The sequence below is a fragment of the Ranitomeya imitator genome, chromosome 5 (assembly GCF_032444005.1).
Source record: "Ranitomeya imitator isolate aRanImi1 chromosome 5, aRanImi1.pri, whole genome shotgun sequence".
Taxonomy (NCBI): Eukaryota; Metazoa; Chordata; class Amphibia; order Anura; family Dendrobatidae; genus Ranitomeya; species Ranitomeya imitator.
In genome coordinates, this window is record NC_091286.1 from 213,314,823 (window position 1) to 213,341,007 (window position 26,185).

Sequence of the window (26,185 nt, forward strand, 5' to 3'; positions counted from 1 at the left end):
ATTCTACATTTTGAATTTAGCGATCACTGTGTCACGTGATACATAACTCAGTTTATTACCTGTGCACTTGGTTGTTGAAGTTTAGGGCCCCTGTTTGGTGAAGCTCTTCCAGATGTTTTCTATTTCCAAAGTACAGTGCAAGGTCTGTGGCAATAATGGCTTTGCGGATTATCTCTAATACTTGCTCATACTCGTTGGAACTCAAGTTAGAGAAGATATTGTGCCCTTCCAGCTATGTGAAACAATAAAACATAGATAAACAGCACAATGTCCTATGATTTCCACTGATACATTCACATTTTTTTACTCTCTAGATCTCATCTACAGAAAACTAAAAAGTATGAGAGATGGTATCTTATTAGAGAAAAGACACATTTAAAATTTCATATATGAATATTGGATACCATGGTCTGTCCTATATACATTGAAAAGTTCCAATCAGGAATAGGGGTGCATAATTTTATATTAGCACTATGAATTAGAGGGGTTGTCCAGGACCTTTATATTGATGGCCTATGCATAGGATATGTCATCAATGTCTGATTGGTGTTGGTGTGACACCCGGTAGCCCTGCTGATCAGCTGTTCCAGGTGCTGCCCAGAGGTGTTCAGTTGCGGAGCTATTTGGCACGGCAAACCTCAGTCAACTGTACAGTGGCTGCTCCCTGGTACTTTTTTATCTGCCTCCTATTTCAATCAATAGGAGGTGGATGTGCAGTACCCGTCCACAATATACAGATGGAGCCATGCTGTGCAGCTCTGCACCTGAGCATTTCTGGCCTCCGCCAACATCAGAAACAGCTGTGACTAATCTCATCAGATATTAATGACCTAACCAAACAATAGACCATGAATGTAAAGTCTTGGACAACCCCTTCAAGGATTCACTCTCCTATTATTTCATGGTGTGCAAAAAGTGTCTATTTTTATACCACTACTCATACCCTTCTGCTACATAGACGCAAGTGTATGACCTACCTATATGTAATGTTTGTAGAAATGCTTTCTTTATATTTGCCATGCTATTTTTGTGAATAATGTCATGAAAATATAATTCCATATGTGAAAAGAGACCCACCAATTAATATACTGTTACTTAGCTTCCCTTCCCCTAAGGACAACATAACCCTTCAAAACTTTATAAACGTTACAATATATCTAATTGGTGGTATCTTTAAATTAAATCAATTGTTGCTTAAATACAATTTCTCAGTGTCTAAAGTTCTGTTCATCAATTGCTTGGATGAAAAGGAGGAGAAAACCTTTTACTGAGGAATATAAACTCTAAAAAAAAAAAAAAAATCAAAACAGTAGATCTCCCGGACATCATGGAAAAGGCACATAGCCTAAGATTTCATCTTCTGGTCTGGGATTTCACCTCAATTCAGAGACTTGTTCTACTTCACTCCATTGTGGTGCAAGATAAAACTATTCGGGTGGATTCACACACCATACATTTTGCTGCAGACATTTCTTGGTTTGTCACATCACTCTAAATATGCAAATAATCTGTTCAGAGATTAAGACAGGATATTTAGCGTCACCTATTGGGGGTAGCAATCCTAAGGGTATGTGCAAACGTTAGGATTTCTTTCAGAAATTTTCCTGACAAAAACCGGACATTTCTGCGTTTTTTACCGCGATTTTACAGCGTTTTTCACACGTTTTTGACACTTTTTTATGCGTTTTTCCCCAAATGCATAGAATAGCGGGAAAAACGTAGAAAATCCGCAAAATCAATGAACATGCTGCTTTTACCGCGATGCGTTTTTTTTGGCGGAAAAAAACGCATCATGTGCACAAAACATGCAGAATGCATTCTAAATGATAGGATGCATAATGTATGCGTTTTTAATGAGTTTTCATAGCGTTTTTACCGCGAAAAAACCTGAACGTGTGCACATAGCCTCAAAGTCAATATTGATGCTTTAAGGAGATTTGCCAAACCACTTGAGATAAAAAGCCACATCAGAACCTCCATTTGCAGACATATTTCAGAGTGTTTGTCCCTCATCAGTGCAAAGCATGTCTCTCATTTGGCCAAGTGAGAGGCCTTTGACAGATGGTCAAAAGCAGCAATTCCCAAACTCCTGTTCTCACTGCCTCCAACAGATCAGGTCTTCAGGATTTCCCTAGTATTGCACAGGTGATACAATTATTTTCAAGGCATCAAAAATTTATAAAACAAAAAAAAAATGATCTGTTGGGTTTCACGAGGACTGGAGTTTGGAAAGCACTGATCTAAGGGGTATTGTTTCTCCTTGTGGAGAGTGCCAAGCTGGAGTAAGGAGACTTATAGGCCATGTAATGCTCCTCTGGGAAATTAAATATGCAAGAGAGGAAGAGGACTTGTACTCTACCACCACTCAATCTGAATGGAACGTGCAGAAATCCATGTGATTGTCACCAAAACAACCCCATTCAAATAAATGGAATGGATGTTGAGTTGCCAAAATTTATGCAACAAATATTTTCTCATTTTAAAGCTACCCTCAAGAGAAAACTGTGATGAAAGCAGCAACCACTTTTTTTGTTAATCCCCTCAGATAGTTGGGAGGTACTTGGATTACATGACCAAATATAAAGCACCTGTGTGTAACAGGTCAGAGTTTGACTTCAAAATCATTGTCTTGTTAAAAAGCATGTTAAATGGTTAATTTCAGGACCTAATGCTACACGAGGCTTCTTCTAATAGTGTCACCACCTCGCAGTCCGGGGCGCCTTCTTTCTCTTCCCTGCCTGCTCTTACCTCTTCTGGTCCTGTCCTTAGCCAGCAGGGTCACGCTCCAGTCGTCCGCCGGCGCTCCGGGGTCCGTCCCTGCAGACATGCTGCCCGGGTCCTTGCTCCCATGTCTGCTGCACTTCCTCCTTTCTCTCCCTCTCCTAGGGAGTGCATAGGGGGCCGGCAGGTGAGCTCTCTGGCTTCTTAAAGGGTCAGCCCCTCCCTACTCACTGCCCCTCCTCCTGGCCTATCACCTGGAGGCTGGAGGTATATAAGGATCTCAGTCACTCCTGGACGCCGCCTGGGCAACTTCTATTATCCTGAAGTTGCTGCTCCAGGTCTTATCCTGCTAGGCTTATCAGTCCAATTTGCCTGTCTTACTCTGTGTTCCTTTTTTCCCTAGGATCGAGTCTGGTCTCCACAGCATCCGGAGTCCAGTATCCTGTGTGGTTCCCTGCAGTCTTCTTCCTGCTTCCAAGTTCCACATTCAGCCCTGTTTTGTTTATTAATTTCTTCCTACCTCCTAGGTCGGTTTAACACAGGTGTCTGCCTCATCGGACCCTCTATTGGTGATCTAGGGGAAATCCCTGTATAGGGGTCACTCCAAGCCTTGGTCTCCTTAGAGGCTTTCTGGTGTTGTGGCCCTGTGGCCTTCCTTTGGGGTGTCTCCCCTAGTGTTTGTATTACTGTACAATAAAGCGTTTGAACCTGCTTTCCTGGTCTGGTTCTCCCTTCCTGGTATCAGTAACCGCTGTATTTGCGGTCCAGTGGGTCCACCTGATAGACACGTCTGTAGGGCGTGACAGATTGTCACAATCACTGCTTTCTAAGGAAGCCAAATTAATGTAATGTTGCATCTTGCTACTTTTACCTGGCTCCCTGGAGAACATTTTCACTGCTCTTACCTGCAGAATTGACACCGTTTGGGAGAAGTGGTGTTGCTCCATTGTTGAGGTGGAATATAATGCTGCCAAGGGATGATCAAATTTTTGTAAGTAGCTGTTCGTGTACCCCCGGTGATCTAGGTCATGACATAAGCATGCTATCAAGAGCCCTTTTCTCTAGAACAAAAAGAAGAATATTAAATAAAAGAAAATAGTTGTACGGCATATTCTACATCACATACTTGAAATTGATTATGCATTATGTACTTTGTTTGTATAAAAGAATACAACTTCTTAACTGTAGATTTAAGACAATGAACATGGAAGAGCGCAGCATGAGAAGCACCAGGTGGTTTAATTGGGATGTTTCAATGAAAGGTGGAAAGGTGGGGGAACTGTCAGTCCACTTATGTTGTTTATCTCCTGCAATGCTCGTGCGGCCTACAATAAGTGGGTCGCACTATTCAGACTATGCATGCTAAATTAAACAGGCATCGTCACAATGTACGCAATGGGTTTCAACAACATAGTGTGTCCAAACATTTTTTGCACTTTCCATCAAAAAGATCCAAAATTCTTAAAACTTATAATTATAGATCAAGTAGCTGTTACTGTTCTGAATCACTTAGCAGCTGGATAAAGAAAGAAAGTTTTTGGATCTTTCAGTTGGGTACTTTGAGTCCTGAGGGTCTGAATTTAACCATTGAGAATGTGGCTAAGTAACAGTAGTAAGGATAAAATAAATGCACTGCATGGTAACGATTAGAAAAGGATAGTAGGAAAGGACTGATTGTGCATTTCCTCATCAGATTGCAGATGCTAAGAAGTTGAGGCTGGGTCAGCACTAGCATGGGGGACTGGCTGGGAATCCCTGGTTATGACATTTATAAAGAAAGAAGAGATAAAAGGGATCAATTCATATTTGCTTTGTGTTCTTAGAGTTTTTAAATAAGAATTTTATATGCTACAGTATAATATGTTAGTATTTTTAGATTGTGTATGATAAATATTTTGCAAAAAACATTTTGTAAAAAATGTTTTGCAGGTGATTCGGTGGTTGAATCACTTTGAATTATATTATCTTTAGGTCAAATATTATATTTCATTTTATGATATTGCTATATGTTACATATTTTTACATCTACATATTGAACATTTTATATTTTATATCATTTTATGTCACTTATTTTTTGAGCAATTTTTGACTATTTGTTTTTTTGTCTTCTTGGTTTTATTGCAGCATTTCTGAGAGCTGACCGCTTGTATAGAAAGGGTTAATCGACATCATTGAATGCTTCCATCCTATTGGTCACTTCACTACCCCTATTTAATGTGTCACTTCCTACACTGTCTGTAAATCCACCTGAGGAATGTAGCAGTCCGCTGCTGAAACGCGTATGGGTTTAACCCCTTAGTGACGGAGCCAAATTTTTGAAATCTGTCACTTTATGTGGTAATAACTCTGGAACGCTTCAACAAATCCCAGTGATTTTGAGATTGTTTTTTCAGGACACATTATACTTTATGATAATGGGTAAATTTAGGTTGATATGTTTTGTGTTTATTTATAAAAAATGTCAGAAATTTGAGAAAAATTTTAAAAAATAGCAAATTTTCAAACTTTGAATGATTATCCCTTTAATCCAGATAGCCATACCACAGCAAAAACATTAATAAATAACATTTCCCACATGTCGGCTTTACATCAGCATCATTTGTAAAATGTTATTTTATTTTGTTAGCATTTTAGGAGGTTTAAAAATGTAGCTGTAAAATTTATTTTTTTAGGACTTATCCATATTTGAAGTGACTTTAGGGGTCTCATATATTGGGAAACCCCCAAACGTGATACCATTTTAAAAACAGCACCCCCTGACATACTGAAAACTGCTGTCGGGTAGTTTATTAACCCTTCAGGTGCTTTACAGGAATTAATGCAAAGTGGTATGACAGAAATGAAAATGTGTATTTTTACCACATAAATGTCGGTAACTTCTGAACAGGTTACAACAGCCGTCAGACTCTAAGGCCACTATTTGGTCATGAATTGCCATGACAAACATAAGGACCACAACATCATGATCTGAGGGCACCAATTTGGATAAAGAGGAAGCCCCCACACTCTTTTAATTATTTATAATGATGTAGTCACTATTTACAGCAGCATCTTAGGGGTTAAACAGATTTGGACGGTGCCAACACTGATCGTGGCTGATGCAGCAAGTTGTCAGCTATAGCCGACAGCTGCTGGATTGTCACCTGTATGGGGAGGATATTCTCTTATATCTCAGGTCAGTTAAAAGACGTATTGGCGGTCACTAAGGGGTTAATAAAAGGTTTGTTTACCAATAATCTATTGCAGTGTGCTCTATAGCCATAATGCTCCTTAAATTGACCACATACATATTTTTTTCCAAATAACTGTAGATTTAAGGCACTTAAATCATAAATCAATAAAACCCCAGAATCTGAACTAATGCACCTGATCACAACTATAGGGTAATACAATTTTTGTACCATATTATACCTTATCAGATTTGAAACCACAGCATTTAAAAAAAAATTCCTTAACATTTAGGTTTGTGAAAATCCAAGTTATTGTGCAAATTAATGTATCTCACACATCATGCCGTTTATGCAAGGTGTATGCAAATTGTAATTAATTCATTTATACCCTCAATCCTTGTAATTTTAAGCCAAAAAGCAGATCATAAACACCCACCTAAAGACACACTAAAAGGGTTTAGGTGTGTGTAAATTGTAATAAATAATACACAATATGAGCCAACATAGAAAATGATGTCTTACCTCCAAATCGGTGAATAATTCTTTGTTATGTTGTAAGATAGCATACATGCAGTGCGATACTGTTACTGCATGTTTCCAATTATGATAGGGTACTCGCCGATAATTCTTCTTCACAGACATAGTGAAACGACACAGCTTTTCAAGTTCAAAGCTTCAAAGAAAAACAATGCAGGAATCAAAACTAGTCATCAATTAACATTTAGACAGCATTATGTGTTCTATGGCGGGGTTTCCTAACTGGATATGTGAATCCTGGCATATACCGTAAGTTAGGCCATTTACACATGTCCTTCTTTTACTTGTTTCTAAGGGTCTGCTCACACTGCATTTTCTAGTGTGTCCATATCTTCATTCAGGTCTTCTGCCTGATTCTTTGAAAAATGTGAATTAGACGTATTCCCGATGGAGTAATTAAATAAAATAAGGCAAAAGGGGCCTAAGCCATAAAATTTTGATATCCATTTGTGCTCCTTTCCAGCAGTACCTTGTCAAACAGGTACAAAAACTTAAACGCTTAGTAGGCAGTTCTCCTGGCTTTGTCCATCTTTTCAGATAAGGACAGCCAGTAATGTGCACAAGCGGAGTCCAAAGGGTCATAATTTTGCCACCTTTTGCCTTATTTAACTTAATTTCTTAATCCGGAAAATGTCAAACTTCCATTTTTTGGAAATTCAGATGGACATCCCTGCCAAATACATGAATGCTCTGCTCTGAAAAATGAAGTGTTAATGATACCCAGAAAACAGACATCTCAAGATGCATAATACAAGATATTTAAACATGGCAAAGATGCGGATGTCATCTGTTGGCCGTCCATCACCTTTGGGCGCTAAGGTTATTACAAAATCCCAAAAAACACTATTACCGGTATATTTTTTTTGCTTGTGCTAGGTTTTATGTTATTGGTATGACAAACTGTACAACTTGGAAAGATCTGTATGTCTGGTAAATTTACTTTAGTCAGTGCTACTAATGTAGTAAAAAGGACAATTGCGTTACACATTTATCAAGGAGAACCTTGGTCTGTAAGAAAAAACCCAAAGAACTACTAACAAAATAAACATTTTCTAAAGACACCAGGGCTTCAAGGTCCAGTAATGCTTTTCCTTTCATAGCTATATGTGAGCAGACATACCTGACTGCCTCTAAAGCCCCACACCTGCATTCATTTTTCTGTGCATCTGTCAAATTCTAGGGGTAATTTCAAGGGGTTGTCCAGCCCCTCAGGTTGTGAAGAGATGTTTGTCCATGTCCAGCAAAACAGATGTACAGACAACCAAACATCCTGAAAGCATTGTGTGCATGTGGAAATCTAATTACCGTTATAGGACAAGAGCATGTTACTTGCTGGCCCCAGAAACTTTCCAACTTAAAATACAGCAGCATATCTCCACTCCAGTTGTCAGATTGGATGTAATCAATAGGGAATAGCCATAGATTTTCAGCCTCGTGCTAGGCTTCAGAGGAACGCAGTTGCAAGGATCAGCAGCCAGCACCCACTGTGAGGTGTTTATTGTCCCAGCAATGCTATTCTTTTAGCTGTGCCTAATTTACTAGCACAACTTTACAAGGCTAGTGCCCTACTGTATATTTTTCCAATGGATTGTGACTTTAATGCACCAGGGATTGGGTGAGAGAGAGTCGCTGGACAATTAGCATTCCTTGTATGCAATATATAGTCAAGATTAACCCCTTACCGGCATCGGACGTACTATACCGTCCGATGCCGGCTCCCCTGCTTTGATGCAGGGCTCCGCGGTGAGCCCGCACCAAAGCCGGGACATGTCAGCTGTTTTGAACAGCTGACATGTGCCCGTAATAGGCGCGGGCAGAATCGCGATCTGCCCGCACCTATTAACTAGTTAAATGCCGCTGTCAAACGCAGACAGCGGCATTTAACTACCGCTTCCGGCCGGGCGGCCGGAAATGACGTTATCGCCGACCCCCGTCACATGTCCGGGGGTCGGCGATGCGTCTCCATTGTAGCCATAGAGGTCCTTGAGACCTCTATGGTTACTGATTGCCCGTCGCTGTGAGCGCCACCCTGTGGTCGGCGCTCACAGCACACGTGCAATTCTGCTACATAGCAGCGATCAGCAGATCGCTGCTATGTAGCAGAGCCGATCGGCTTGTGCCTGCTTCTAGCCTCTCATGGAGGCTATTGAAGCATGGCAAAAGTTAAAAAAAAAAGTTTAAAAAAATGTGAAAAAAATAAAAAAAACATAAAAGTTTAAATCACCCCCCTTTCGCCCCAATCAAAATAAATCAATAAAAAAAATATCAAATCTACGCATATTTGGTATCGCCGCGCTCAGAATTGCCCGATCTATCAAATAAAAAAAAGTATTAACCTGATCGCTAAACAGCGTAGCGGGAAAAAAACTCGAAACGCCAGAATTACGTTTTTTTGGTCGCCGCGACATTGCATTAAAATGCAATAACGGGCGATCAAAAGAACGTATCTGCACCGAAATGCTATCATTAAAAACGTCATCTCGGCACGCAAAAAATAAGCCCTCAACCGACCCCAGATCACGAAAAATGGAGACGCTACGAGTATCGGAAAATGGCGCAATTTTTTTTTTTTTTTTTTTAGCAAAGTTTGGAATTTTTTTTCACCACTTAGATAAAAAATAACCTAGTCATGTTTGGTGTCTATGAACTCGTAATGACCTGGAGAATCATAATGGCAGGTCAGTTTTAGCATTTAGTGAACCTAGCAAAAAAGCCAAACAAAAAACCAATGTGGGATTGCACTTTTTTTGCAATTTCACCGCACTTGGAATTTTTTTCCCGTTTACTAGTACACGACATGCTAAAACCAATGATGTCGTTCAAAAGTACAACTCGTCCCGCAAAAAATAAGCCCTCACATGGCCAAATTGACGGAAAAATAAAAAAGTTATGGCTCTGGGAAGGAGGGGAGCGAAAAACGAACACGGAAAAACGAAAAATCCCCTGGTCATGAAGGGGTTAAAGTCACGTCAACTATTCTCACCAAACGTCCATAACAACCTGTCCAATCCACACGAGCAAAAAAAATCAAGCCACAGATGTCCATAAATTTAGTATGTATAATAATAATAATAAGAAGAAGAAGTAACACAGGGAAAAAGTATTGAACACGCTCAAATGTATTTAATATTTCATACAAAAGCCTTTGTTGGTGATGACAGCTTCAAGACGCCTCCTCTGTGTGTGTGTGTGTGTGTGTGTGTGTCTGTCACATAGCCATAAATAGCACAAAATAGTTACAATATAATCATCATCAGAGTAATATTACTGCTGCTATTTTATCTTACCAAGTTTTACCACAAGACTGATGTATCATATACACATAAATGGCTGGCCACAGGTCTTCAAAGGGCGCAATATCAAAGTGGTATCTAAAAAAAAAAATACATATTTTAATAATGTAGATATTTTCTTACGCCTGTAGCTATATGTGTCCATATTTCTATATTTATAAAGAGTACTAAACACAAAAGGTCCCAACAATAAATATCAAGGACGAAAAACTCAAGAGACCATAAGAACACTGAAACCAGAGAGTATAATCCTTAAAAGTTATATCTTTATTTAATAAATCAGAACAACGATACATCAGGAAAAAACTACTGGACACTAAAACATGAAAGGACAGAATGCTGCCTATATGAAACCCAGTGTTTCATGTTTTAGTGTCCAGTAGTTTTTTCCTGATGTATTGTTATTCCGATTTATTAAATAAAGATATAACTTTTAAGGATTATACTCTCTGGTGGTGGTCCATTCACTTCCTTTCAGTATTTCTATAGAGTACTGTAGAACATGCTGGTGAATATTTTATGAGAGTGAAAGTGAGAGTGTGACAGCGCAAGAGGCAGCACGTAAAAAAGTATGTGACAAAAAAAAAGGATCTAAAAGGATCTAACATTTCTTCTTGTGGAGAGTGACAAGCCAGACCTGACCTGTCAGAGTGAGGAGTCTTATGCGCCATGCATGCTCCTCTGGGAAATTAAATACGCAAATTGCCTCTTCAGAACAGAGAGAAGAAAGAAAAAAAAAGCACGAGAAGAAGAGCATAATACAGAAAAGACCAAAAATTAAACATATGGGCTCTAAGTTTTATTTTGCTTCATGATTTCCAGTCTAGGATCAACAAGCAGGGTATTTTGCTTGGTATCAGAATACTTCAACAAGGTATTCTGCACCCAACAAAATCTGTTGTCTGCCGAACGTCTATGGAGCAAGACCCAGGAAATCAGTCTCGGTAAGGCCCCTTTCACACTTCCGTAGTTTGCAATCCGCTGCAATCCGTCGTTTTGGGCAAAAAACGGATCCTGCAAATGTGATCGCAGGATGCGTTTTTTGCATGAATTTGTATTAGCGACGGATTGCCACACGTCGCGTCCCTCGTGCGACGGATCCGTCACGTTTTGGCAGACAGTCGTCACAAAAAAAGTTCAATGTAACATTTTTTTGTGCGTCGCGTCCGCCATTTTCGACAGAGCATGTGCGTCCGAAACTCCGCCTCCTCCTCCCCGGACTGCAGAATGGGCAGCGGATGCGTCAAAAAACTGCATCCGCTACCCACGTCTTGCAAAGAATTCACAACGTCCGTCGGTACGTCGGCCCGACGGAAATGTGAAAGAGGCCTTAGAAGACATTCCTGGCTATAGACCCACTAAAGCAAAATGAAAGTAAAACCTCTGTCCCCTTTTGCATGTTATTTTCTTCTGTTTACATTTTTGCAGCCTTTACTCACAATTCTATTTCTTTACAAATAGGTGCTGGAATGATACAGTTCTTGAGGTTCTGCCATTCTTCTGAAGTACAAATACTGTGATAAGACAATTTCTCTAAAGTCACCCGGTAAATGCACTCAGAGTGGCGTATTCGATGGTACATCTAAAATACGAAAGAAAACAAAAAACACAATATAAAAAGACAGCTGACAATCCATGGACATGCAGAACACAGCTACATCAGTGGCCCTCGGTCTTCAGTTCGGAGACTATACTCAGAGATACAGTAATTTTAGCATAGAGTTACAGTAACCAGAGTTTCTAAGAATAGTCTTACCATTTCAGTTATAAAATCACAAGGGTAAAATACATGACATTTTCTACAATTAGACAAGAATATGTACACCAACTCACATTTGCACAGTGTAAGGCTAAAGCGCAAAAAACAGCAAACATTTTGAAGTTGTTCTCATCTGTTTTAGAGAAGGCACTTCCACTTAGTTTGTTCACCATCTGCACAACACCAATAACGCTCCCTCTGCTTACAATAGGCATACACAGGATATTCCTCGTTGTATAACCTGTATATAGGTCTACTTCTCTGCAGAAATACAAAAATGTCAGAATACTAAGCATTCACCATACAAGAAGTTTCTAGATCTTTTTAATAGCCAAATACATATTTACGAAAAAAATAAATCAATAATATCTATTCTTCTAAGCTATTCATCCAAGGCTGGGCTGGCCATCAGGCAAACGAATGCCAGATAGGCTGATCCAGTTGTTGGCCGCTTTGATTGTGACACTGTTAATAGTGTCAGCATCCTCAAGATGCCAGTAATGTTAACAGCTGTGGCAAAAAACAAAGTAATTCCCTCTTCCATCACTTAATAAAAATAATAATAATCTTTATTTTTATATAGGGCTGACATAGTCCACATCACTTTACAGTTTTGCACACATTATCGTCGATGTCCCCGATGAGGCTCACAGTCTAAATTCCCTATCAATATGTCTTTGGAATTCAGTAGTACGCAAGATACTTCCAGCCTGCTTGAGGTAGCATCACACATCGGATGTCTGCGCATTTCACCGCTCGCGCCGGCTTACTGTGAGACGAGATCGATGAGGATATGGTGGAGGTGAGGCTGAATTATGTGAGCATAAGGATTTTTTTTTTTATTTTTCTTGTAACACTAGGTATAAGAGGCAGATGGTGTGGACCATTAGACCATGTGGGGGGCAGTGGTGACCATTAAACCATGTGGGAGGCAGTGGTGACCATCACACCATGTTGCTGGCTGTGGTAACCATCACACAATATCTGGTAGATGGAGAAATGTGGAGACACCATTCTGTGTGGAGTCATCAAACTGTGTTGGGGTGTTTTTTGGGGCATCATATTCTATGAGGGCCATGGAAGGGGTATAATAGTGGATAGGAACGCTAAGGGGCTTCAGTAAGGGAAAAATAACTGGTAGAGCCACAATACATATCCCTCTTTGGGCTTTTAATAGTTGGGGGGCATGCCTTTCTGTGACTGTGTCTAGTTGCCTGGATAACATTTTGCAGGACACGGAGGGAACATTATTTCTGTTTAGGTCATGGATCATGCAGTAAATTAATTGTGTAGACTTTCTGGAATGTAAGGAGGGGGCTGATATAGAAGTAAGCCAAAGATATCTGTGTGTGAAATTGTGCAGGGATGAGTTATGGATGGAAGAAGTGGTCATGGCGGTTTGGGCCAAATGGAAAGATCAATGGCTACAATCAACAAGAATGTCACTGGTGAGGATTTGAACAGAACACACATATATGGTCTGCAGAGTATTCATGTTAAACGGAGATTACCCTTTCATGATCACGGTGTAATGATATCATCAATCCTAGTACAGAAATGAAAACATTGTTTGTGTCGCCATATTTGCGCACGCACAACTTTTTTTTCCGCTGTCAGCATAACAGAGGTTTGAGGCCATTATTGGTACTTTGGGCTATGGTATATGGGCCTCTAAATTAATTTAATATTAATTTTTTCACGACATCCACTTTGCTGAATAAATAGTGCTATATTTTACTGCAGTGTTCCCCAACTCCGGTCCTCAAGAGCCACCAAAAGGTCATGTTTTCAGGATTTCCTTAGTATTGCACAGGTGATGGAATTATCACCTGTGAAATACTAAGGAAATCCTGAAAGCATGACCTGTTGGTGGCTCTTGAGGACCTGACTTGGGGAACACTGTTTTACTGGATCTAGCAACACAAGAAACATTACTATTTATTTTAAATTGTTTTCATTTAAAAAGTAGGAAAGTGGGGAAATATAAGCCTATCTCTATATATTTTTATATACACTTTTTTTTTTAACTTTTTTATTCTCTTTAAGTGTCTTGAACATGCAATTTCTTGATTACAGGTACAATACACTGCAATACTTCAGTATAGCCTTATATTTAAAAATCTTGTGATTTTCTTATGAACCCACATTTGCGGAAAGGACGTGCACTCCCACAATCTAACCATTTAAAGTCTACAATAACTATTGATAGTGGCTTCTTAGGGGTTAAACTGCAGCAATCCGAGCTAGCACAGATTTTGGCAATTATAGGCAACGGCTAGCTATGTAACACAACCAGCCCCATGGTGACCAGGCGAGACATATTTAAGTCACATGGTCAAGAAAGGGTTAACTAATGCACCGTACGATTGATTGATTTATGAATAGAAGTTATTTTTACAATCACATCAATAGGATACATCTATATTACCTATTAAAGCGTGGATCTGCATAGGCATCAGGAATGTTCAGAACTTCACCAGTCCTGGCAACCTGACCAGCTATACCTTTTTCAATGGAAAATCTATAAGTAGCAAAGAAGAGAGAAAAAAACAAGCAAAACTGATTAAAATAAACAAAGGCTAAAACTCAACAAACCAATGTACATCCAAATTTAAGCCAATATTTGTTCCTTCACCTAATTTCTTTGGTCTTTTTGAAAACTGGCTTCCCTTCATCCTCTTCACCAATGTCAAAAAGATCAGAATACAACTCTTTGTTTTTGTGGTCTACCTGAAAGAGTGCACAGCGATCTGCATTCACCAGGTTCTTTGCATATATCTGCAAGGAAGAGACATGGTTGTGTCTTGTGAGTATTATAGAAACTTGAAATATGTAATCTGGTCAAGAAGACCCTCTCAAACTTGGCCTCTACTTGAAACCAAGGAGGTAGAGTCGGAAAACCAAACCACCAACTCCTCAATTTTGAATAAAATAAAGTGAGAGGCAAAAGCCTCAGCCAGCTCACCGGCAGCCACAGGTGCGCGGAACTCAGTCTTTACTGGACATGCAGCGATCAGGAAAGTAAATAGAAACACTTTATTGATCCATATAAGACTCCATAGTTGGCATGAAATCCTTGTATAAAATGGATGCAAGAATGTCAGAAAAAGAGATATGAGCGACGCATTTCGATTTAAGCAGATCTTTATCACAGCTTGACTGAGTGTCCAACTCTAAAGTCTTTTCTAATATTTCACAGCCTATCACATCAGCTTGTTTGATCAACATGATTTTAATTAAGGTCCTAATCAATGTTAGAATCTGTGCATAGCTTTTTGTATAGGCTGTACATAATATAATACAATACTATACAATTTTACATCCTTTATTAAAATCCTTAAGAATAATGGTACATTATCTCTGTTCTCTTATCAAGGCCACTAGAATATCTAGTCTCCAAATTATATATCCAGAATGCCTCTCGCGTAAGGAGGCGTCTTTTGACATCTCCCCCACGAAGAGCACCGAAGTTGCCAGAAGAGCACTGACAATTGGAAATATAATCTCTCCAGGCTTATTTCTTTCTAGATCTACATCCAGAATGTGGCTAGAAAGCAAAGGTTTCTACAAGTGTGGAACATCCTTATGTAACACATTTAAATATGCTCTGACAAGTAAAACGTTCAATAATTCAAATAACTCACAAATATACCACATAAGACAATTCATTAATTGTCACACAACTAATGTAGTCTATAAGATAGACTGCACAGCCTGCAAATTAACCTACATAAGGTGCACTACGAGGAAACTGAAAACCCAGATCTCTGAACACCTAAAGGATACAGCTAATTTCAATAAAAGTTATCGCAACATTTCCATGGTAGCGAAACATTTTGCTACTCACTATGCAGGTGACACCTCAGCCATGAAGATGCAGGGCACAGAACAAGTAAAAAAGCCTCATTGTGGGGGAGATGTCAAAAGACGCCTCCTTACGCGAGAGGCATTCTGGATATATAATTTGGAGACTAGATATCCTAGTGGCCTTAAAGGGAACCTGTCACCTGAATTTGGTGGGCTCTTTTTACGGTCCGATGGGCGCTGTTTTCTGTTCTTTCATGCACCCCTTCCTTTTCCGCTGGCCGCAATATTGTCTTGAATTTGATTAGGTTTCCTCCGTTGGGCAAAGCATACTGCGCATGTGCAAGGCAAGATTGCATTGCGCACGCGTATACTACGGAGGAAACCTAATCAAATTCAAGACAATATTGCGGCTAGCGGGAAAGGAAGGGGTGCATGAAAGAAGAGAAAACACCGCCCATCGGACCGTAAACAGAGCCCGCCAAATTCAGGTGACAGGTTCCCTTTAATAAGAGAAATGAGATAATGTACCATTATTGTTAAAGATTTTAATAAAGGATGTAAAATTGCATAGAATTGTATAATATTATGTACAGCCTATACAAAAAGCTATGCACAAATTCTAACATTGATTAGGACCTTTATTAAAATCATGCGATCAAACAAGCTGTTGTGATAGGCTGTCGAATATTAGAAAAGATTTCAGAGTTGGACACTCAGTCAAGCTGTGATAAAGATCTCCTTAAATCGAAACGCTTCGCTCTTATCTCTTTCTGACATTCTTGCATCCATTTTATACAAGGATTTCATGCCAACTATGGAGATTTACTAGATGGTGGCCCGATTTTAATGCATCGGGTATTCTAGAATATGCATGTCCACGTAGTATATTGCCCAGTCACGTAGTATATTGCCCAGCCACGTAGTATATTGCCCAGCTACGTAGTATATTGCCCAGTGACGTAGTATATTGCCCAGCCACGTAGTATATTGCCCAGCCACGTAGTATATTGCCCAGCCACGTAGTATACAGCACAGAGCCACGTAGTATATTGCCCAGTCACATAGTATATTGCCCAGTCACATAGTATATTGCCCAGTCACATAGTATATTGCCCAGTCACATAGTATATTGCCCAGTCACGTAGTATATTGCCCGCCACGTAGTATATTGCCCAGCCACGTAGTATATTGCCCAGCCACGTAGTATATTGCCCAGTGACATAGTATATTGCCCAGCCACGTAGTATATTGCCCAGTCACGTAGTATATTGCCCAGTCACGTAGTATATTGCCCAGTCACGTAGTATATTGCCCAGCCACGTAGTATATTGCCCAGTCACATAGTATATTGCCCAGTCACGTAGTATATTGCCCAGCCACGTAGTATATTGCCCAGTCACATAGTATATTGCCCAGTCACGTAGTATATTGCCCAGCCACGTAGTATATTGCCCAGTCACGTAGTATATTGCCCAGTTACATAGTATATTGCCCAGTCACATAGTTTATTGCCCAGTCACATAGTATATTGCCCAATCACATAGTATATTGCCCAGTCACGTAGTATATTGCCCGCCACGTAGTATATTGCCCAGCCACGTAGTATATTGCCCAGCCACGTAGTATATTGCCCAGTGACATAGTATATTGCCCAGCCACGTAGTATATTGCCCAGCCACGTAGTATATTGCCCAGTCACGTAGTATATTGCCCAGTCACGTAGTATATTGCCCAGTCACGTAGTATATTGCCCAGCCACGTAGTATATTGCCCAGTCACTTAGTATATTGCCCAGTCACGTAGTATATTGCCCAGCCACGTAGTATATTGCCCAGTCACGTAGTATATTGCCCAGTTACGTAGTATATTGCCCAGCCACGTAGTATATTGCCCAGTCACATAGTATATTGCCCAGCCACGTAGTATATTGCCCGCCACGTAGTATATTGCTCAGCCACGTAGTATATTGCCCAGCCACGTAGTATATTGCCCAGCCATGTAGTATATTGCCCAGCCACGTAGTATACAGCACAGAGCCACATAGTATACAGCACAGAGCCACGTAGTATACAGCAGACACGTAGTATATTGTCCAATCACGTAGTATATTGCCCAGCTACGTAGTATATTGCCCAGCCATGTATGTAACAGGTTAAAAAATAAAAAATAAACATACTCACCTTCTGAAGGGCCCTTGTAGTTCTGTCGCCTGTGTGCGGTGCACGCGGCAGCTTCCGATCCCAGGTTTGGTATGAGCGCAGGACCTGTGATGACGTTGCGGTCACATGACCGTGACGTCATGGCAGGTCCTTCTCGCATAGCATCCTTAGCACCAGAACCTGCCGCTTACACTGCCGAGCACAGGACGACACGTCGGAGGGTGAGAGTAACGTTTTTTTTATTTTTTTATTATTATTATTTGTAACAGTAGATCTTTTTACTATTGATGCTGCATACGCATCATCAATAGTAAAAAGTTGGTCACACAGGGTTAATAGCTGCGTAACCGGAGTGCGTTACACCGTGGTCCGGTAACGCTGGCATTAACCCTGTGTGAGGGCTGAGTGGATGACTGGAGGGGAGTACAGAGCGGGCACTGACTGCGGGGAGGAAGGAGCGGCCGTGTTGCCGCCGGACTGCGCCCGTCGCTGATTGGTCGTGGCAATGGTTGTGGGCGTTTTGCCATGACAATCAGCGACTTGGATTCCATGACAGACAGAGGCCGCGACCAATGAATATCCGTGACAGAAAGACAGGACAGACAGACAGACAGAAAGACGGAAGTGACCCTTAGACAATTATATAGTAGATATGGATCAATAAAGTGTTTATATTTTAAGGAGCTGGAACTTCTCCCTTTTCTTTTAGACTCCTCAATTTCCGTGACTTTGGATCCCGACTCCACAGCACTGGTTACTACTGACCTTGTACATAAAGTGCAGCACAGATTCATCTCAGCTAAAAGCCCAGATCCTTAGAACAGGAACAGAACAGACGTATAGGACATTTCATAACTTTCCCAAATTATTCGTTTGACAAATGGGCCAAGTTAGTTAGCCGCTAATTACAGCATATTCTAAGTATGGACTGTCACCAGCACTGGCGTTAAGGGAGACATCATCTGACAAATTAATAACTTGGTATTAAGAACAATTTAAAAGAATGATCTAAAGAGTAGTACATAAATAGCATTTTCACTTACCATTATATGTTCAAGTAAAGAATCTATTGCAACTATGTTATCAAAATATGTTCTGTAAAAGAAGAAAATCTATTTTCAGAGTAAAGTAGACATAACTCAAGTAGACATAACAAAAGGGAATCTGTTAGCATGATTTCACAACTCTAGCAATACCATTACATGGCCAATCTGTCCCTCCATTAATGAAAAATCTACGACTGAAGTGATATTCAAAAAGTTATGATAGATCTGAAGCCTCTGTCACTCCAGCTCTATTCCCCGCCCAGTACTGCCTCATGCTGCTTGACTGATGGCCACTACGCTGTGTGATTTCAGACAGAGTAGATTTCAGTCAAGCAGGACTTTCAGTACTTATTCAGATGGGAGATGAACATGCAAATCTATTTCACTTTAAAATTACTTTCATTATTGCGGTTAATTAACATGTTGAGAATATATTTTGAGCATTAACAAAAACGTTATGGGTATATTTTCATTATTTTATTTTTACATAATAAAGCAATTGAAAAACAGAAAAAAACCAAGTTTTATTTTTAATTTGAAACACTTTTAAAAGTTCTTTTACTTGTTATTTATACCATTTGCTGACTTCTATTAGCTCTCCTGCCTCTAATATACACTGCACTGCAATACTCCTCTATTGCAGTGCATCATGCCTATCATACCACTCTACAACACTATAGTCACACATACAAAAGAATAACTAATCATATTAGGGATAAAAGGACAGTTACTCACTGTAGTATAGTAATTAGTAATGAGTGAAGAGGCTCGGTTAAGGTGTTATCCGAGCATGCTTGTGTAATTACCGAGTGTCTTCGGTGTATCCGAATAATATGTTCTAGAAGCCGCGGTTTCATGTCTAGCAGTTGCTCCTCAGCCACAACACATGCATGGATTGCCTGTTTGTTGCCCAACGCCAACCATAAAGCCCAACCCTCAACTCCAACACCAACCCACAACCCAACCTCAACCCCCAGCCCAACCACAACCGTGAGCACAACCTTAAAGGGAATGTGTCACCAGGTTTGGCCGCTATAAGATGCGGCCACTGCCTTTCAGGGCTTTGCTGTAGCATTCTATAATGCTGTAGATTAGCCCTCGATCCGACCTGCAAGTGAAGAAAAATAAGTTTTATTATACTCACCTGGGGAAGGGATGGCGGTCCTGTGTAGTCCGGTCCAATGGGTCTTGCAGGTCCGGCGCCTCCCATCTTCTTGTGATGCCGCCTTCCTGCTTCTTCATTTCTCTCTGGCATCGGGCTCTTGTGCAGGCATATTTATCTGCCCTGAGGGCAGAGGAAAGTACTGCAGTGCGCAGGCTATGGGCCTCTCTGACCTTTCCCATTGCCTGCGCACTGCAGTACTTGGCTCTGCTCTCAACAGGGAAGATAAGTACGCCTGGGCAGGAACGCGATGCCAGGGAGCGATGAAGAAGCAGGAGGGCGGCGTCACAAGAAGATGTGAGGCGCCAGACACGGACTTGCGACACCTGCTCCCCGGGTGAGTATAATAAAACTTATTTTTCTTCACTTGCAGGTCGGACCAGGAGCTTATCTACAGCATTATAGAATGCTGTAGATAAACCCTGAAAGAAAGTGGCCGTATCTTATAGCGGCCAAAACAGCTGATAGGTTCCCTTTCACCCTAAACCGAACCCTAACCCCAACTCTCAGCCAAATCCTAACGTTAACCATAAGCGCAAACCTAACCCTAAAATAAACCCTAAGCCCAACCTTAATCCCAAACCTAACTAACAGTAACATCAAAGATTGAAAGAAAGAAAAATTCTAAAATAAAATTTAATCTGACTAAGGGGAAGACACAGGGATGATTTACTAATTATTGGGCTTTTGATCACTGTGATGGGTTCCGTCACAGTGATAAAAGTCTCGAACAATAGGAAAATTCCCTGCTGTTGCTGGGTTCCGACTGGCAGATCTAGGTGGGCGCATTGCCCGCACTGACGTTAGATAGGTGAAGTGAGCTCATTGGCAGTGAACTCCCAGGACCTTTCTGACAGCACAGCAAGCATGATAACTTTCTCACGCTCAGGATTCTGTCAGACAGGTAATAGGAGTTCACAGGGAGACAATGGGCAGCGGTAGCAGATGCTGCTCAGTGTCTCTGCTGGATGACTGTATGGTTGCCTGTCATGCTGATTAAGAAAATTACACCTGAGCCCATGCAATGTTTTTTAGAAAAATCTTTTAATAATTAAATACATGTACAGTAAGCTGCACACACAATGTAATAGTTATATATGTCACTGACAGCTATATATTGATCTATTCTATGTGTATATACTGTATGTAATCCATCTATTGTAGCCTGTCAGCTCCTGCTATGATTTTACTGTACGTGGCTGCTGAATTGCTGGCTTTTCTTCTATCTATATAATATGTATACACACATATGTGTGCATCACTGACATCTATATATCTATATATCCATCTATTCTATGTGTATATATCTATTCTATTTATTCTATTCTAACGTGTCACGCTGTGATTTTACTGTACGAGACAGATGAATTGCAGGCTTTTCCAAGGAGATCGGTGTGTAAAAATTGGACAGCACTCGCATGAATGCCGTTAGATTTTTTTCTCACTCCCATTTACTTCTATTGGGGAATGTGATACGATTTCCGATTACAATCGCAGCATGCTGCAATTTTTTTCCAGTCCGATCATGATCCAATCCGAGTTGTAACACACAATGATAGAATAACAGTAATCTGAAAGCAATACGATTTTTGATCAGATTGCATTCGTCCAACTTCATCGCAAGTGGGAATGAGCCCTAACAGTTTTAAAATTGGTGTATCCTCTAAATAACTCAACACACAGCCATTAATGTCTAAACCACTGGCAACAAATATTAGGACACCCTTAAGTGAAATAGACCAAATTTTGCCCAATTAGCCATTTTCCCTCTCTGGTTTAATGTGACTCATTATTGTTACAAAGTCTCAGGTGTTAATTGGAAGCAGGCATTGAAATTTGGTGTTCTCACAATTTTACACATTGCACCTCATGGCAAAGAACTCTCTGAGGATCTGAAAAAAGAATTATTGCACTACATAAACATACATGTGACACACTGTATGATAGAGATGTTTTGTTAGATACATGCCTATCCCTTTTGTGTGTATTGGAAAAACAGAAGAAAAAAAATGGAAAAAAGACAAATTGGACATAATTTCACACAAAACCACAAAAAAATGGTCTGACAAAATTGTTGGCACTCTCAATATTTGGTTGCACACCATTTGGAATAACTAAAGTCATTCGCTTCCTATAACCAGCAACAAGCATCTTACACTTCTCAACAGGAATTTTGTACCACTCTTCTTTTGCAAACTGCTCCAGAACTCTAATTTTTGAAGGGTGCCTTCTCCCAACAGCAATTTTAAGATATCTGCTTCTTGAAGTATATTTGGGGTCATGGTCCCCTATGACCTAAGATGCAAACCAAGCTTTCTGACACTGGGCACTAACATTGGGACCCAAAATAGTTTGGTAATCTTCGGATTTCATGATGTCTTGCACACAGTCAAGGCACCCAGTGCCAAAAACAGCAAAACAAATGCTACATCTTTGAACCTCCACCATATTTGACAGTAGTTATTGTGTTCTTTTCTTTGTAGGCCTCATTCCGTCTTCAGTAAACAGTAGAATGATGTGCTTTACTTACCAAAAAGCTCTATCTTGGTCTCATCTGTCTACTAGACGTTTTCCAAAGAGGATTTGGTCTTACGTACATTTTGGCGAACTGCAGTCTAGCTTTTTATGTCTGTGTCAGCAGTGGGGTCCTCCTGGGTCTCCTGCAATAGCGTTTCATCTGATTCAAATGTCGATCGTTTGCGCTGAAACTGATGCAACTTCAGGCTGTAGAACAGCTTGAATTTCTTTGAAACTTGATTGGGCCTGCTTAGCCACCATTCAGACTATACAGTGTTGGAACCTTTCATCACTTTTTCTCTGCTGTTAACATCCACAGAGATTAAATATAGTGCTATGGGTTGTAAATTTCTTGATTTTGTTGTGCATCATGGACAAAGGAACATCAAGATCTCTGGAGATGGACTTGTAACCTTAAGATTGTTAACAATTTTGGTTCTAAAGTCCTTGCTTGAAACAAAGTTGTTTACCCACAATTTTGGAAAGGTGCCAACAATCTCGTCCAGCCCAATTTTGGGTTTTTGTGTGACATTTGTTGTGAATTCCGTTCTTGGGCTCCCTCCGGTGGTTGTAAATGGCACTTTTGTGAATTCTGCCCTTGGGCTCCCTCTGGTGGTTTTGAGTGGAACTGCTGCTCCTTGGGTTTAGCTTTAGCAGCTGCTTTCACTAATCGTCTCTCCTGGCTCTGCTATTTAACCTGGCTCTAGTCTTCAGCCTATGCCACTTGTCAATGTTTTCTGGCTGGATTCACATCTCTGCTTGGATTCTCCTGGTTTCCTGACCAGTTCTGCCAAGATAAGTTCTGGCTTTGCTCTTTTCAGTCCACATGTTGTGGACTTATTGTTCTGTGCATTCTATTTTTGTCCAGCTTGTCATTATGGATTTTTTCTGTTAGCTGGAAGCTCTGGGAAGCAGATTTACCCTCCACACCTTTAGTTAGGTGTGGAGATTTTGTAAACTCTGTGTGGATTGTTTTGTTGTTTTTATACTGACCGCACAGTATCCTTTCCTGTCCTATCTATCAAGCTAGACTGGCCTCCTATGCTAAAATCTGATTTCATCTCTGCGTATGTTATTTTCCCCTCCTCTCACCGTCAATATTTGTGGGGGGCTATCTTTCCTTTGGGGATTTTCTCTGAGGCAAGATAGGTTTCCTGTTTCCATCTTTAGGGGAAGTTAGATCTTAGGCTGTGCCGAAGGGTCTAGGGAGCGTCAGGTACCCCCCACGGCTATTTCTAGTTGCGCTGCTAGGTTCAGGGTCTGCGGTCAGTACAGATACCACCTCCTTCAGAGCTTGTCTCATGTTGTTCCTAAACCACAAGATCATAACAGACATTATGGCCAATTTGCCTTATATTTCCTCTGTTTTTTTTAGGTCCAAAACAAAGGCTCCATTCATGCTTCATGCAATACTCAGCCACTATTACAGTATTGTAGTAACCAATGACGAAGCATTAGTGATGTACTTACTTGGACACATCTAGTAGAAAGTCATTCAGCTCAGTTTGCTTTGCTAATCCCCTGCAAACCTAACATATAGCAAAAGGAAAACAAATTATTAAAATGGTTCCAGATTACCGTAATTAAATCATCGATGTGTCTTGCTGGCAAGATCGATAACTGTAGGTTTAATATTTATTTAGCCACCAGCCATCTCCACCAATCGCTCTATAAAAATAGTGTGCCATCACAAAAATACTGGAAATTCAAGATTCTTGGAAAGAAGCATGGGTACTTACTTGTACTTGATGTATTGCTACTGAAGCCCAAGCAAGATTTGCTGTTGCCACCTTATATATACGGTAATAAAAAAAAATATGTATAAAAAAATCCCATTAGTAAAAGAGAAACTTATTTGACATAAAATAGAAATCAATGAACTAATAGGTTACGATTTTACACTGTACTAGACTGAACGTGACCACACTACAGCAGCAATAGTTATTATATTGTGACACTTGGGATGAGTCAAATGTCACCTACTCAGGATACAGTGCTGTGTCAGGCATTACAGCTGATGAGCATGGACACAATCAGCCAAAATAATGGCAGGCAGGTGCACTATAACCAAAGTATACGCTGTATATTGTGCTAGCTTTGGCTATCAATTTATAACTAATCTATGGCTAATTCTGGGAGGCTTGACAAGCTATGGATGGTCATAAAAAGGAACCCCTCTAAGAGCGATATCTTTCCATTGTTAACATCACAGTGCATACACGTAGCATTTAGTCATGTTGAACCTATTCTGCCAAGTTATCAAGGCATGCAGCTGTACATTCAATCTAGATGTAAATCCTACTACAAGACTATAGCAAGTCAATATATTGAATTCTGTAAATTCCAGCTGCATTACCGTTATGGCATCCAATATTACACAAAGCTTACCTGCTGGTGACACAAGCGGAAACCTTCCCTTCCCCAATGCCTATGAAGTTCCAGAATTCCAATCATATCGCCAATTGCTGTAACTATTGGTAAGCAAAGAACAGACTGTATACAAGTCCCTGAGTCCAGTCCAGTACCTTTTGGAAACCTTTCATCCTAAAATAAGAAGTTGGTTTGATACATGTTACCTTAATGTAAAGATGTAAAGTTTACACCACCTATTAGATGGCTTTCTTTGTGTCAGAATTGTGAGCCACAATTCTGGAGCATTTTTTTGGCACAGTGTTGCAAGATAGTGTTTTGTTTCCAACAAATCAGCTTTCAGGAGAGGCTACACCTCATCAGACAAGTAGGAAAAACGGTCTTTCATGACTTGCACCAAATTTATTATGTGTTTTAGACAGTTTGCTTGCGCAGCATGCCAGAACTCTGACACATATGGCTGGAGAAATATGCTCCATTGTGATGTAGAAACACTTAACTTATAGAGGCAACTGACACGAGTTTACCGCGACAGAGAGGAGCCAGAAGACCGCAGCGTCCGATTTCTCCTTCTCCTGCACTGATTAGAAGCACTTTATCTTCTTATTGAACTCTGTAAATTTCTTTTAGCAGTGCAGGCATTAATCTGCTCAGTAGAGAGCTCCTGGAAACTTTCCGGTGTTTAGGCTCTCAGCTGTGCACCATTGGCCACTCCCATCTCCTATATAAATCGGGGGCCCTGGCTAGCACTCATTATCATAGTTGGCTTTTTCTGCATAGCTGGAGGTTGTTGTTGGTTGTTGTTAAATGAGAAGGCTTTTGTAGGGTTTATCTGTGACTATTGCTAGGTTTTGGCTGTGTGCCAGTTCCCTTTCTTCTCCTACTTTGGTTTAACCCCATCCTCCACTCCCCCATGCATTCCTCTGTTATATGTGTAAGTACTGTATATTTGTATGATTGGTATTTTTAGTAATCCCGATTTGTATTACCTTCTTAGTCTGGTTGGTGTATTACGGTACACTACTACTCCCCTCTTCCCTGGGTGGGGAAAGGGTACAGACTGAGGGTACAGACCGAGGGCGGATTCAGGAGCTAAGGCTAGGTGAATGGTGCCGGCATCTTCACTATCAGAAGAAATCCGCAGACCAAGGCGAGCTAGGGTGCCCCTAGCATTAGGCACAAGGAATGAGCCCCTAATCTTGGGATACCTGGCAACAGAGTGGTGACACTAACCTTGTGGTTGCAAACCTGTCAGGTGTATAGTCTTATGGATATATTTCATTCATATGTATGTCAGGAGCCTTGACCAGCATATTTATAGGCATATATGCGCAACGCTATGAACGATAACTTGAGATGCTGGATACCTGAATTTAGCACATTGAAGTGAATTTTCTACTGTGCATAAATGGCAAATTTATACAAGCGGACTATATAGAGAGACAATGTAAGGAAACAAACAGCTCACCACTCTTATAATGGGTTCATCCACGGCACTCGGCAGTTTGAGCAGAGCTTGTCAATATAATCCAACAAGAGAAAAGCCACTACTCCGTCCTTCTTAAGAAACTCCATGTTTATACAGGTCATCAAACAAGTGACGCGTTTCGGAAGTAAACTTCCTTATTCATAGGTCAAATTTCA

The 26,185-nt window shown here is 40.5% G+C and overlaps 1 protein-coding gene across 2 annotated transcripts in view; it reads right to left on the minus strand.

The window, feature by feature from the left end:
• PDE10A (phosphodiesterase 10A) overlaps positions 1–26,185 on the minus strand; it is a 291,576-nt gene that overhangs the window by 28,002 nt on the left and 237,389 nt on the right. For both annotated transcript variants that reach the window (XM_069725886.1, XM_069725885.1), the window contains exons 7-18: positions 24,560–24,715; positions 23,911–23,961; positions 23,642–23,700; positions 18,490–18,541; positions 14,116–14,258; positions 13,909–14,001; positions 11,555–11,741; positions 11,161–11,303; positions 9,716–9,799; positions 6,414–6,564; positions 3,627–3,782; positions 60–232 (exon numbers count right to left, since the gene is read on the minus strand). In XM_069725886.1, coding sequence (XP_069581987.1) covers positions 60–232; positions 3,627–3,782; positions 6,414–6,564; positions 9,716–9,799; positions 11,161–11,303; positions 11,555–11,741; positions 13,909–14,001; positions 14,116–14,258; positions 18,490–18,541; positions 23,642–23,700; positions 23,911–23,961; positions 24,560–24,715 — 1,448 coding nt within the window. The remainder of the gene's footprint in view (positions 1–59; positions 233–3,626; positions 3,783–6,413; positions 6,565–9,715; positions 9,800–11,160; positions 11,304–11,554; positions 11,742–13,908; positions 14,002–14,115; positions 14,259–18,489; positions 18,542–23,641; positions 23,701–23,910; positions 23,962–24,559; positions 24,716–26,185) is intronic.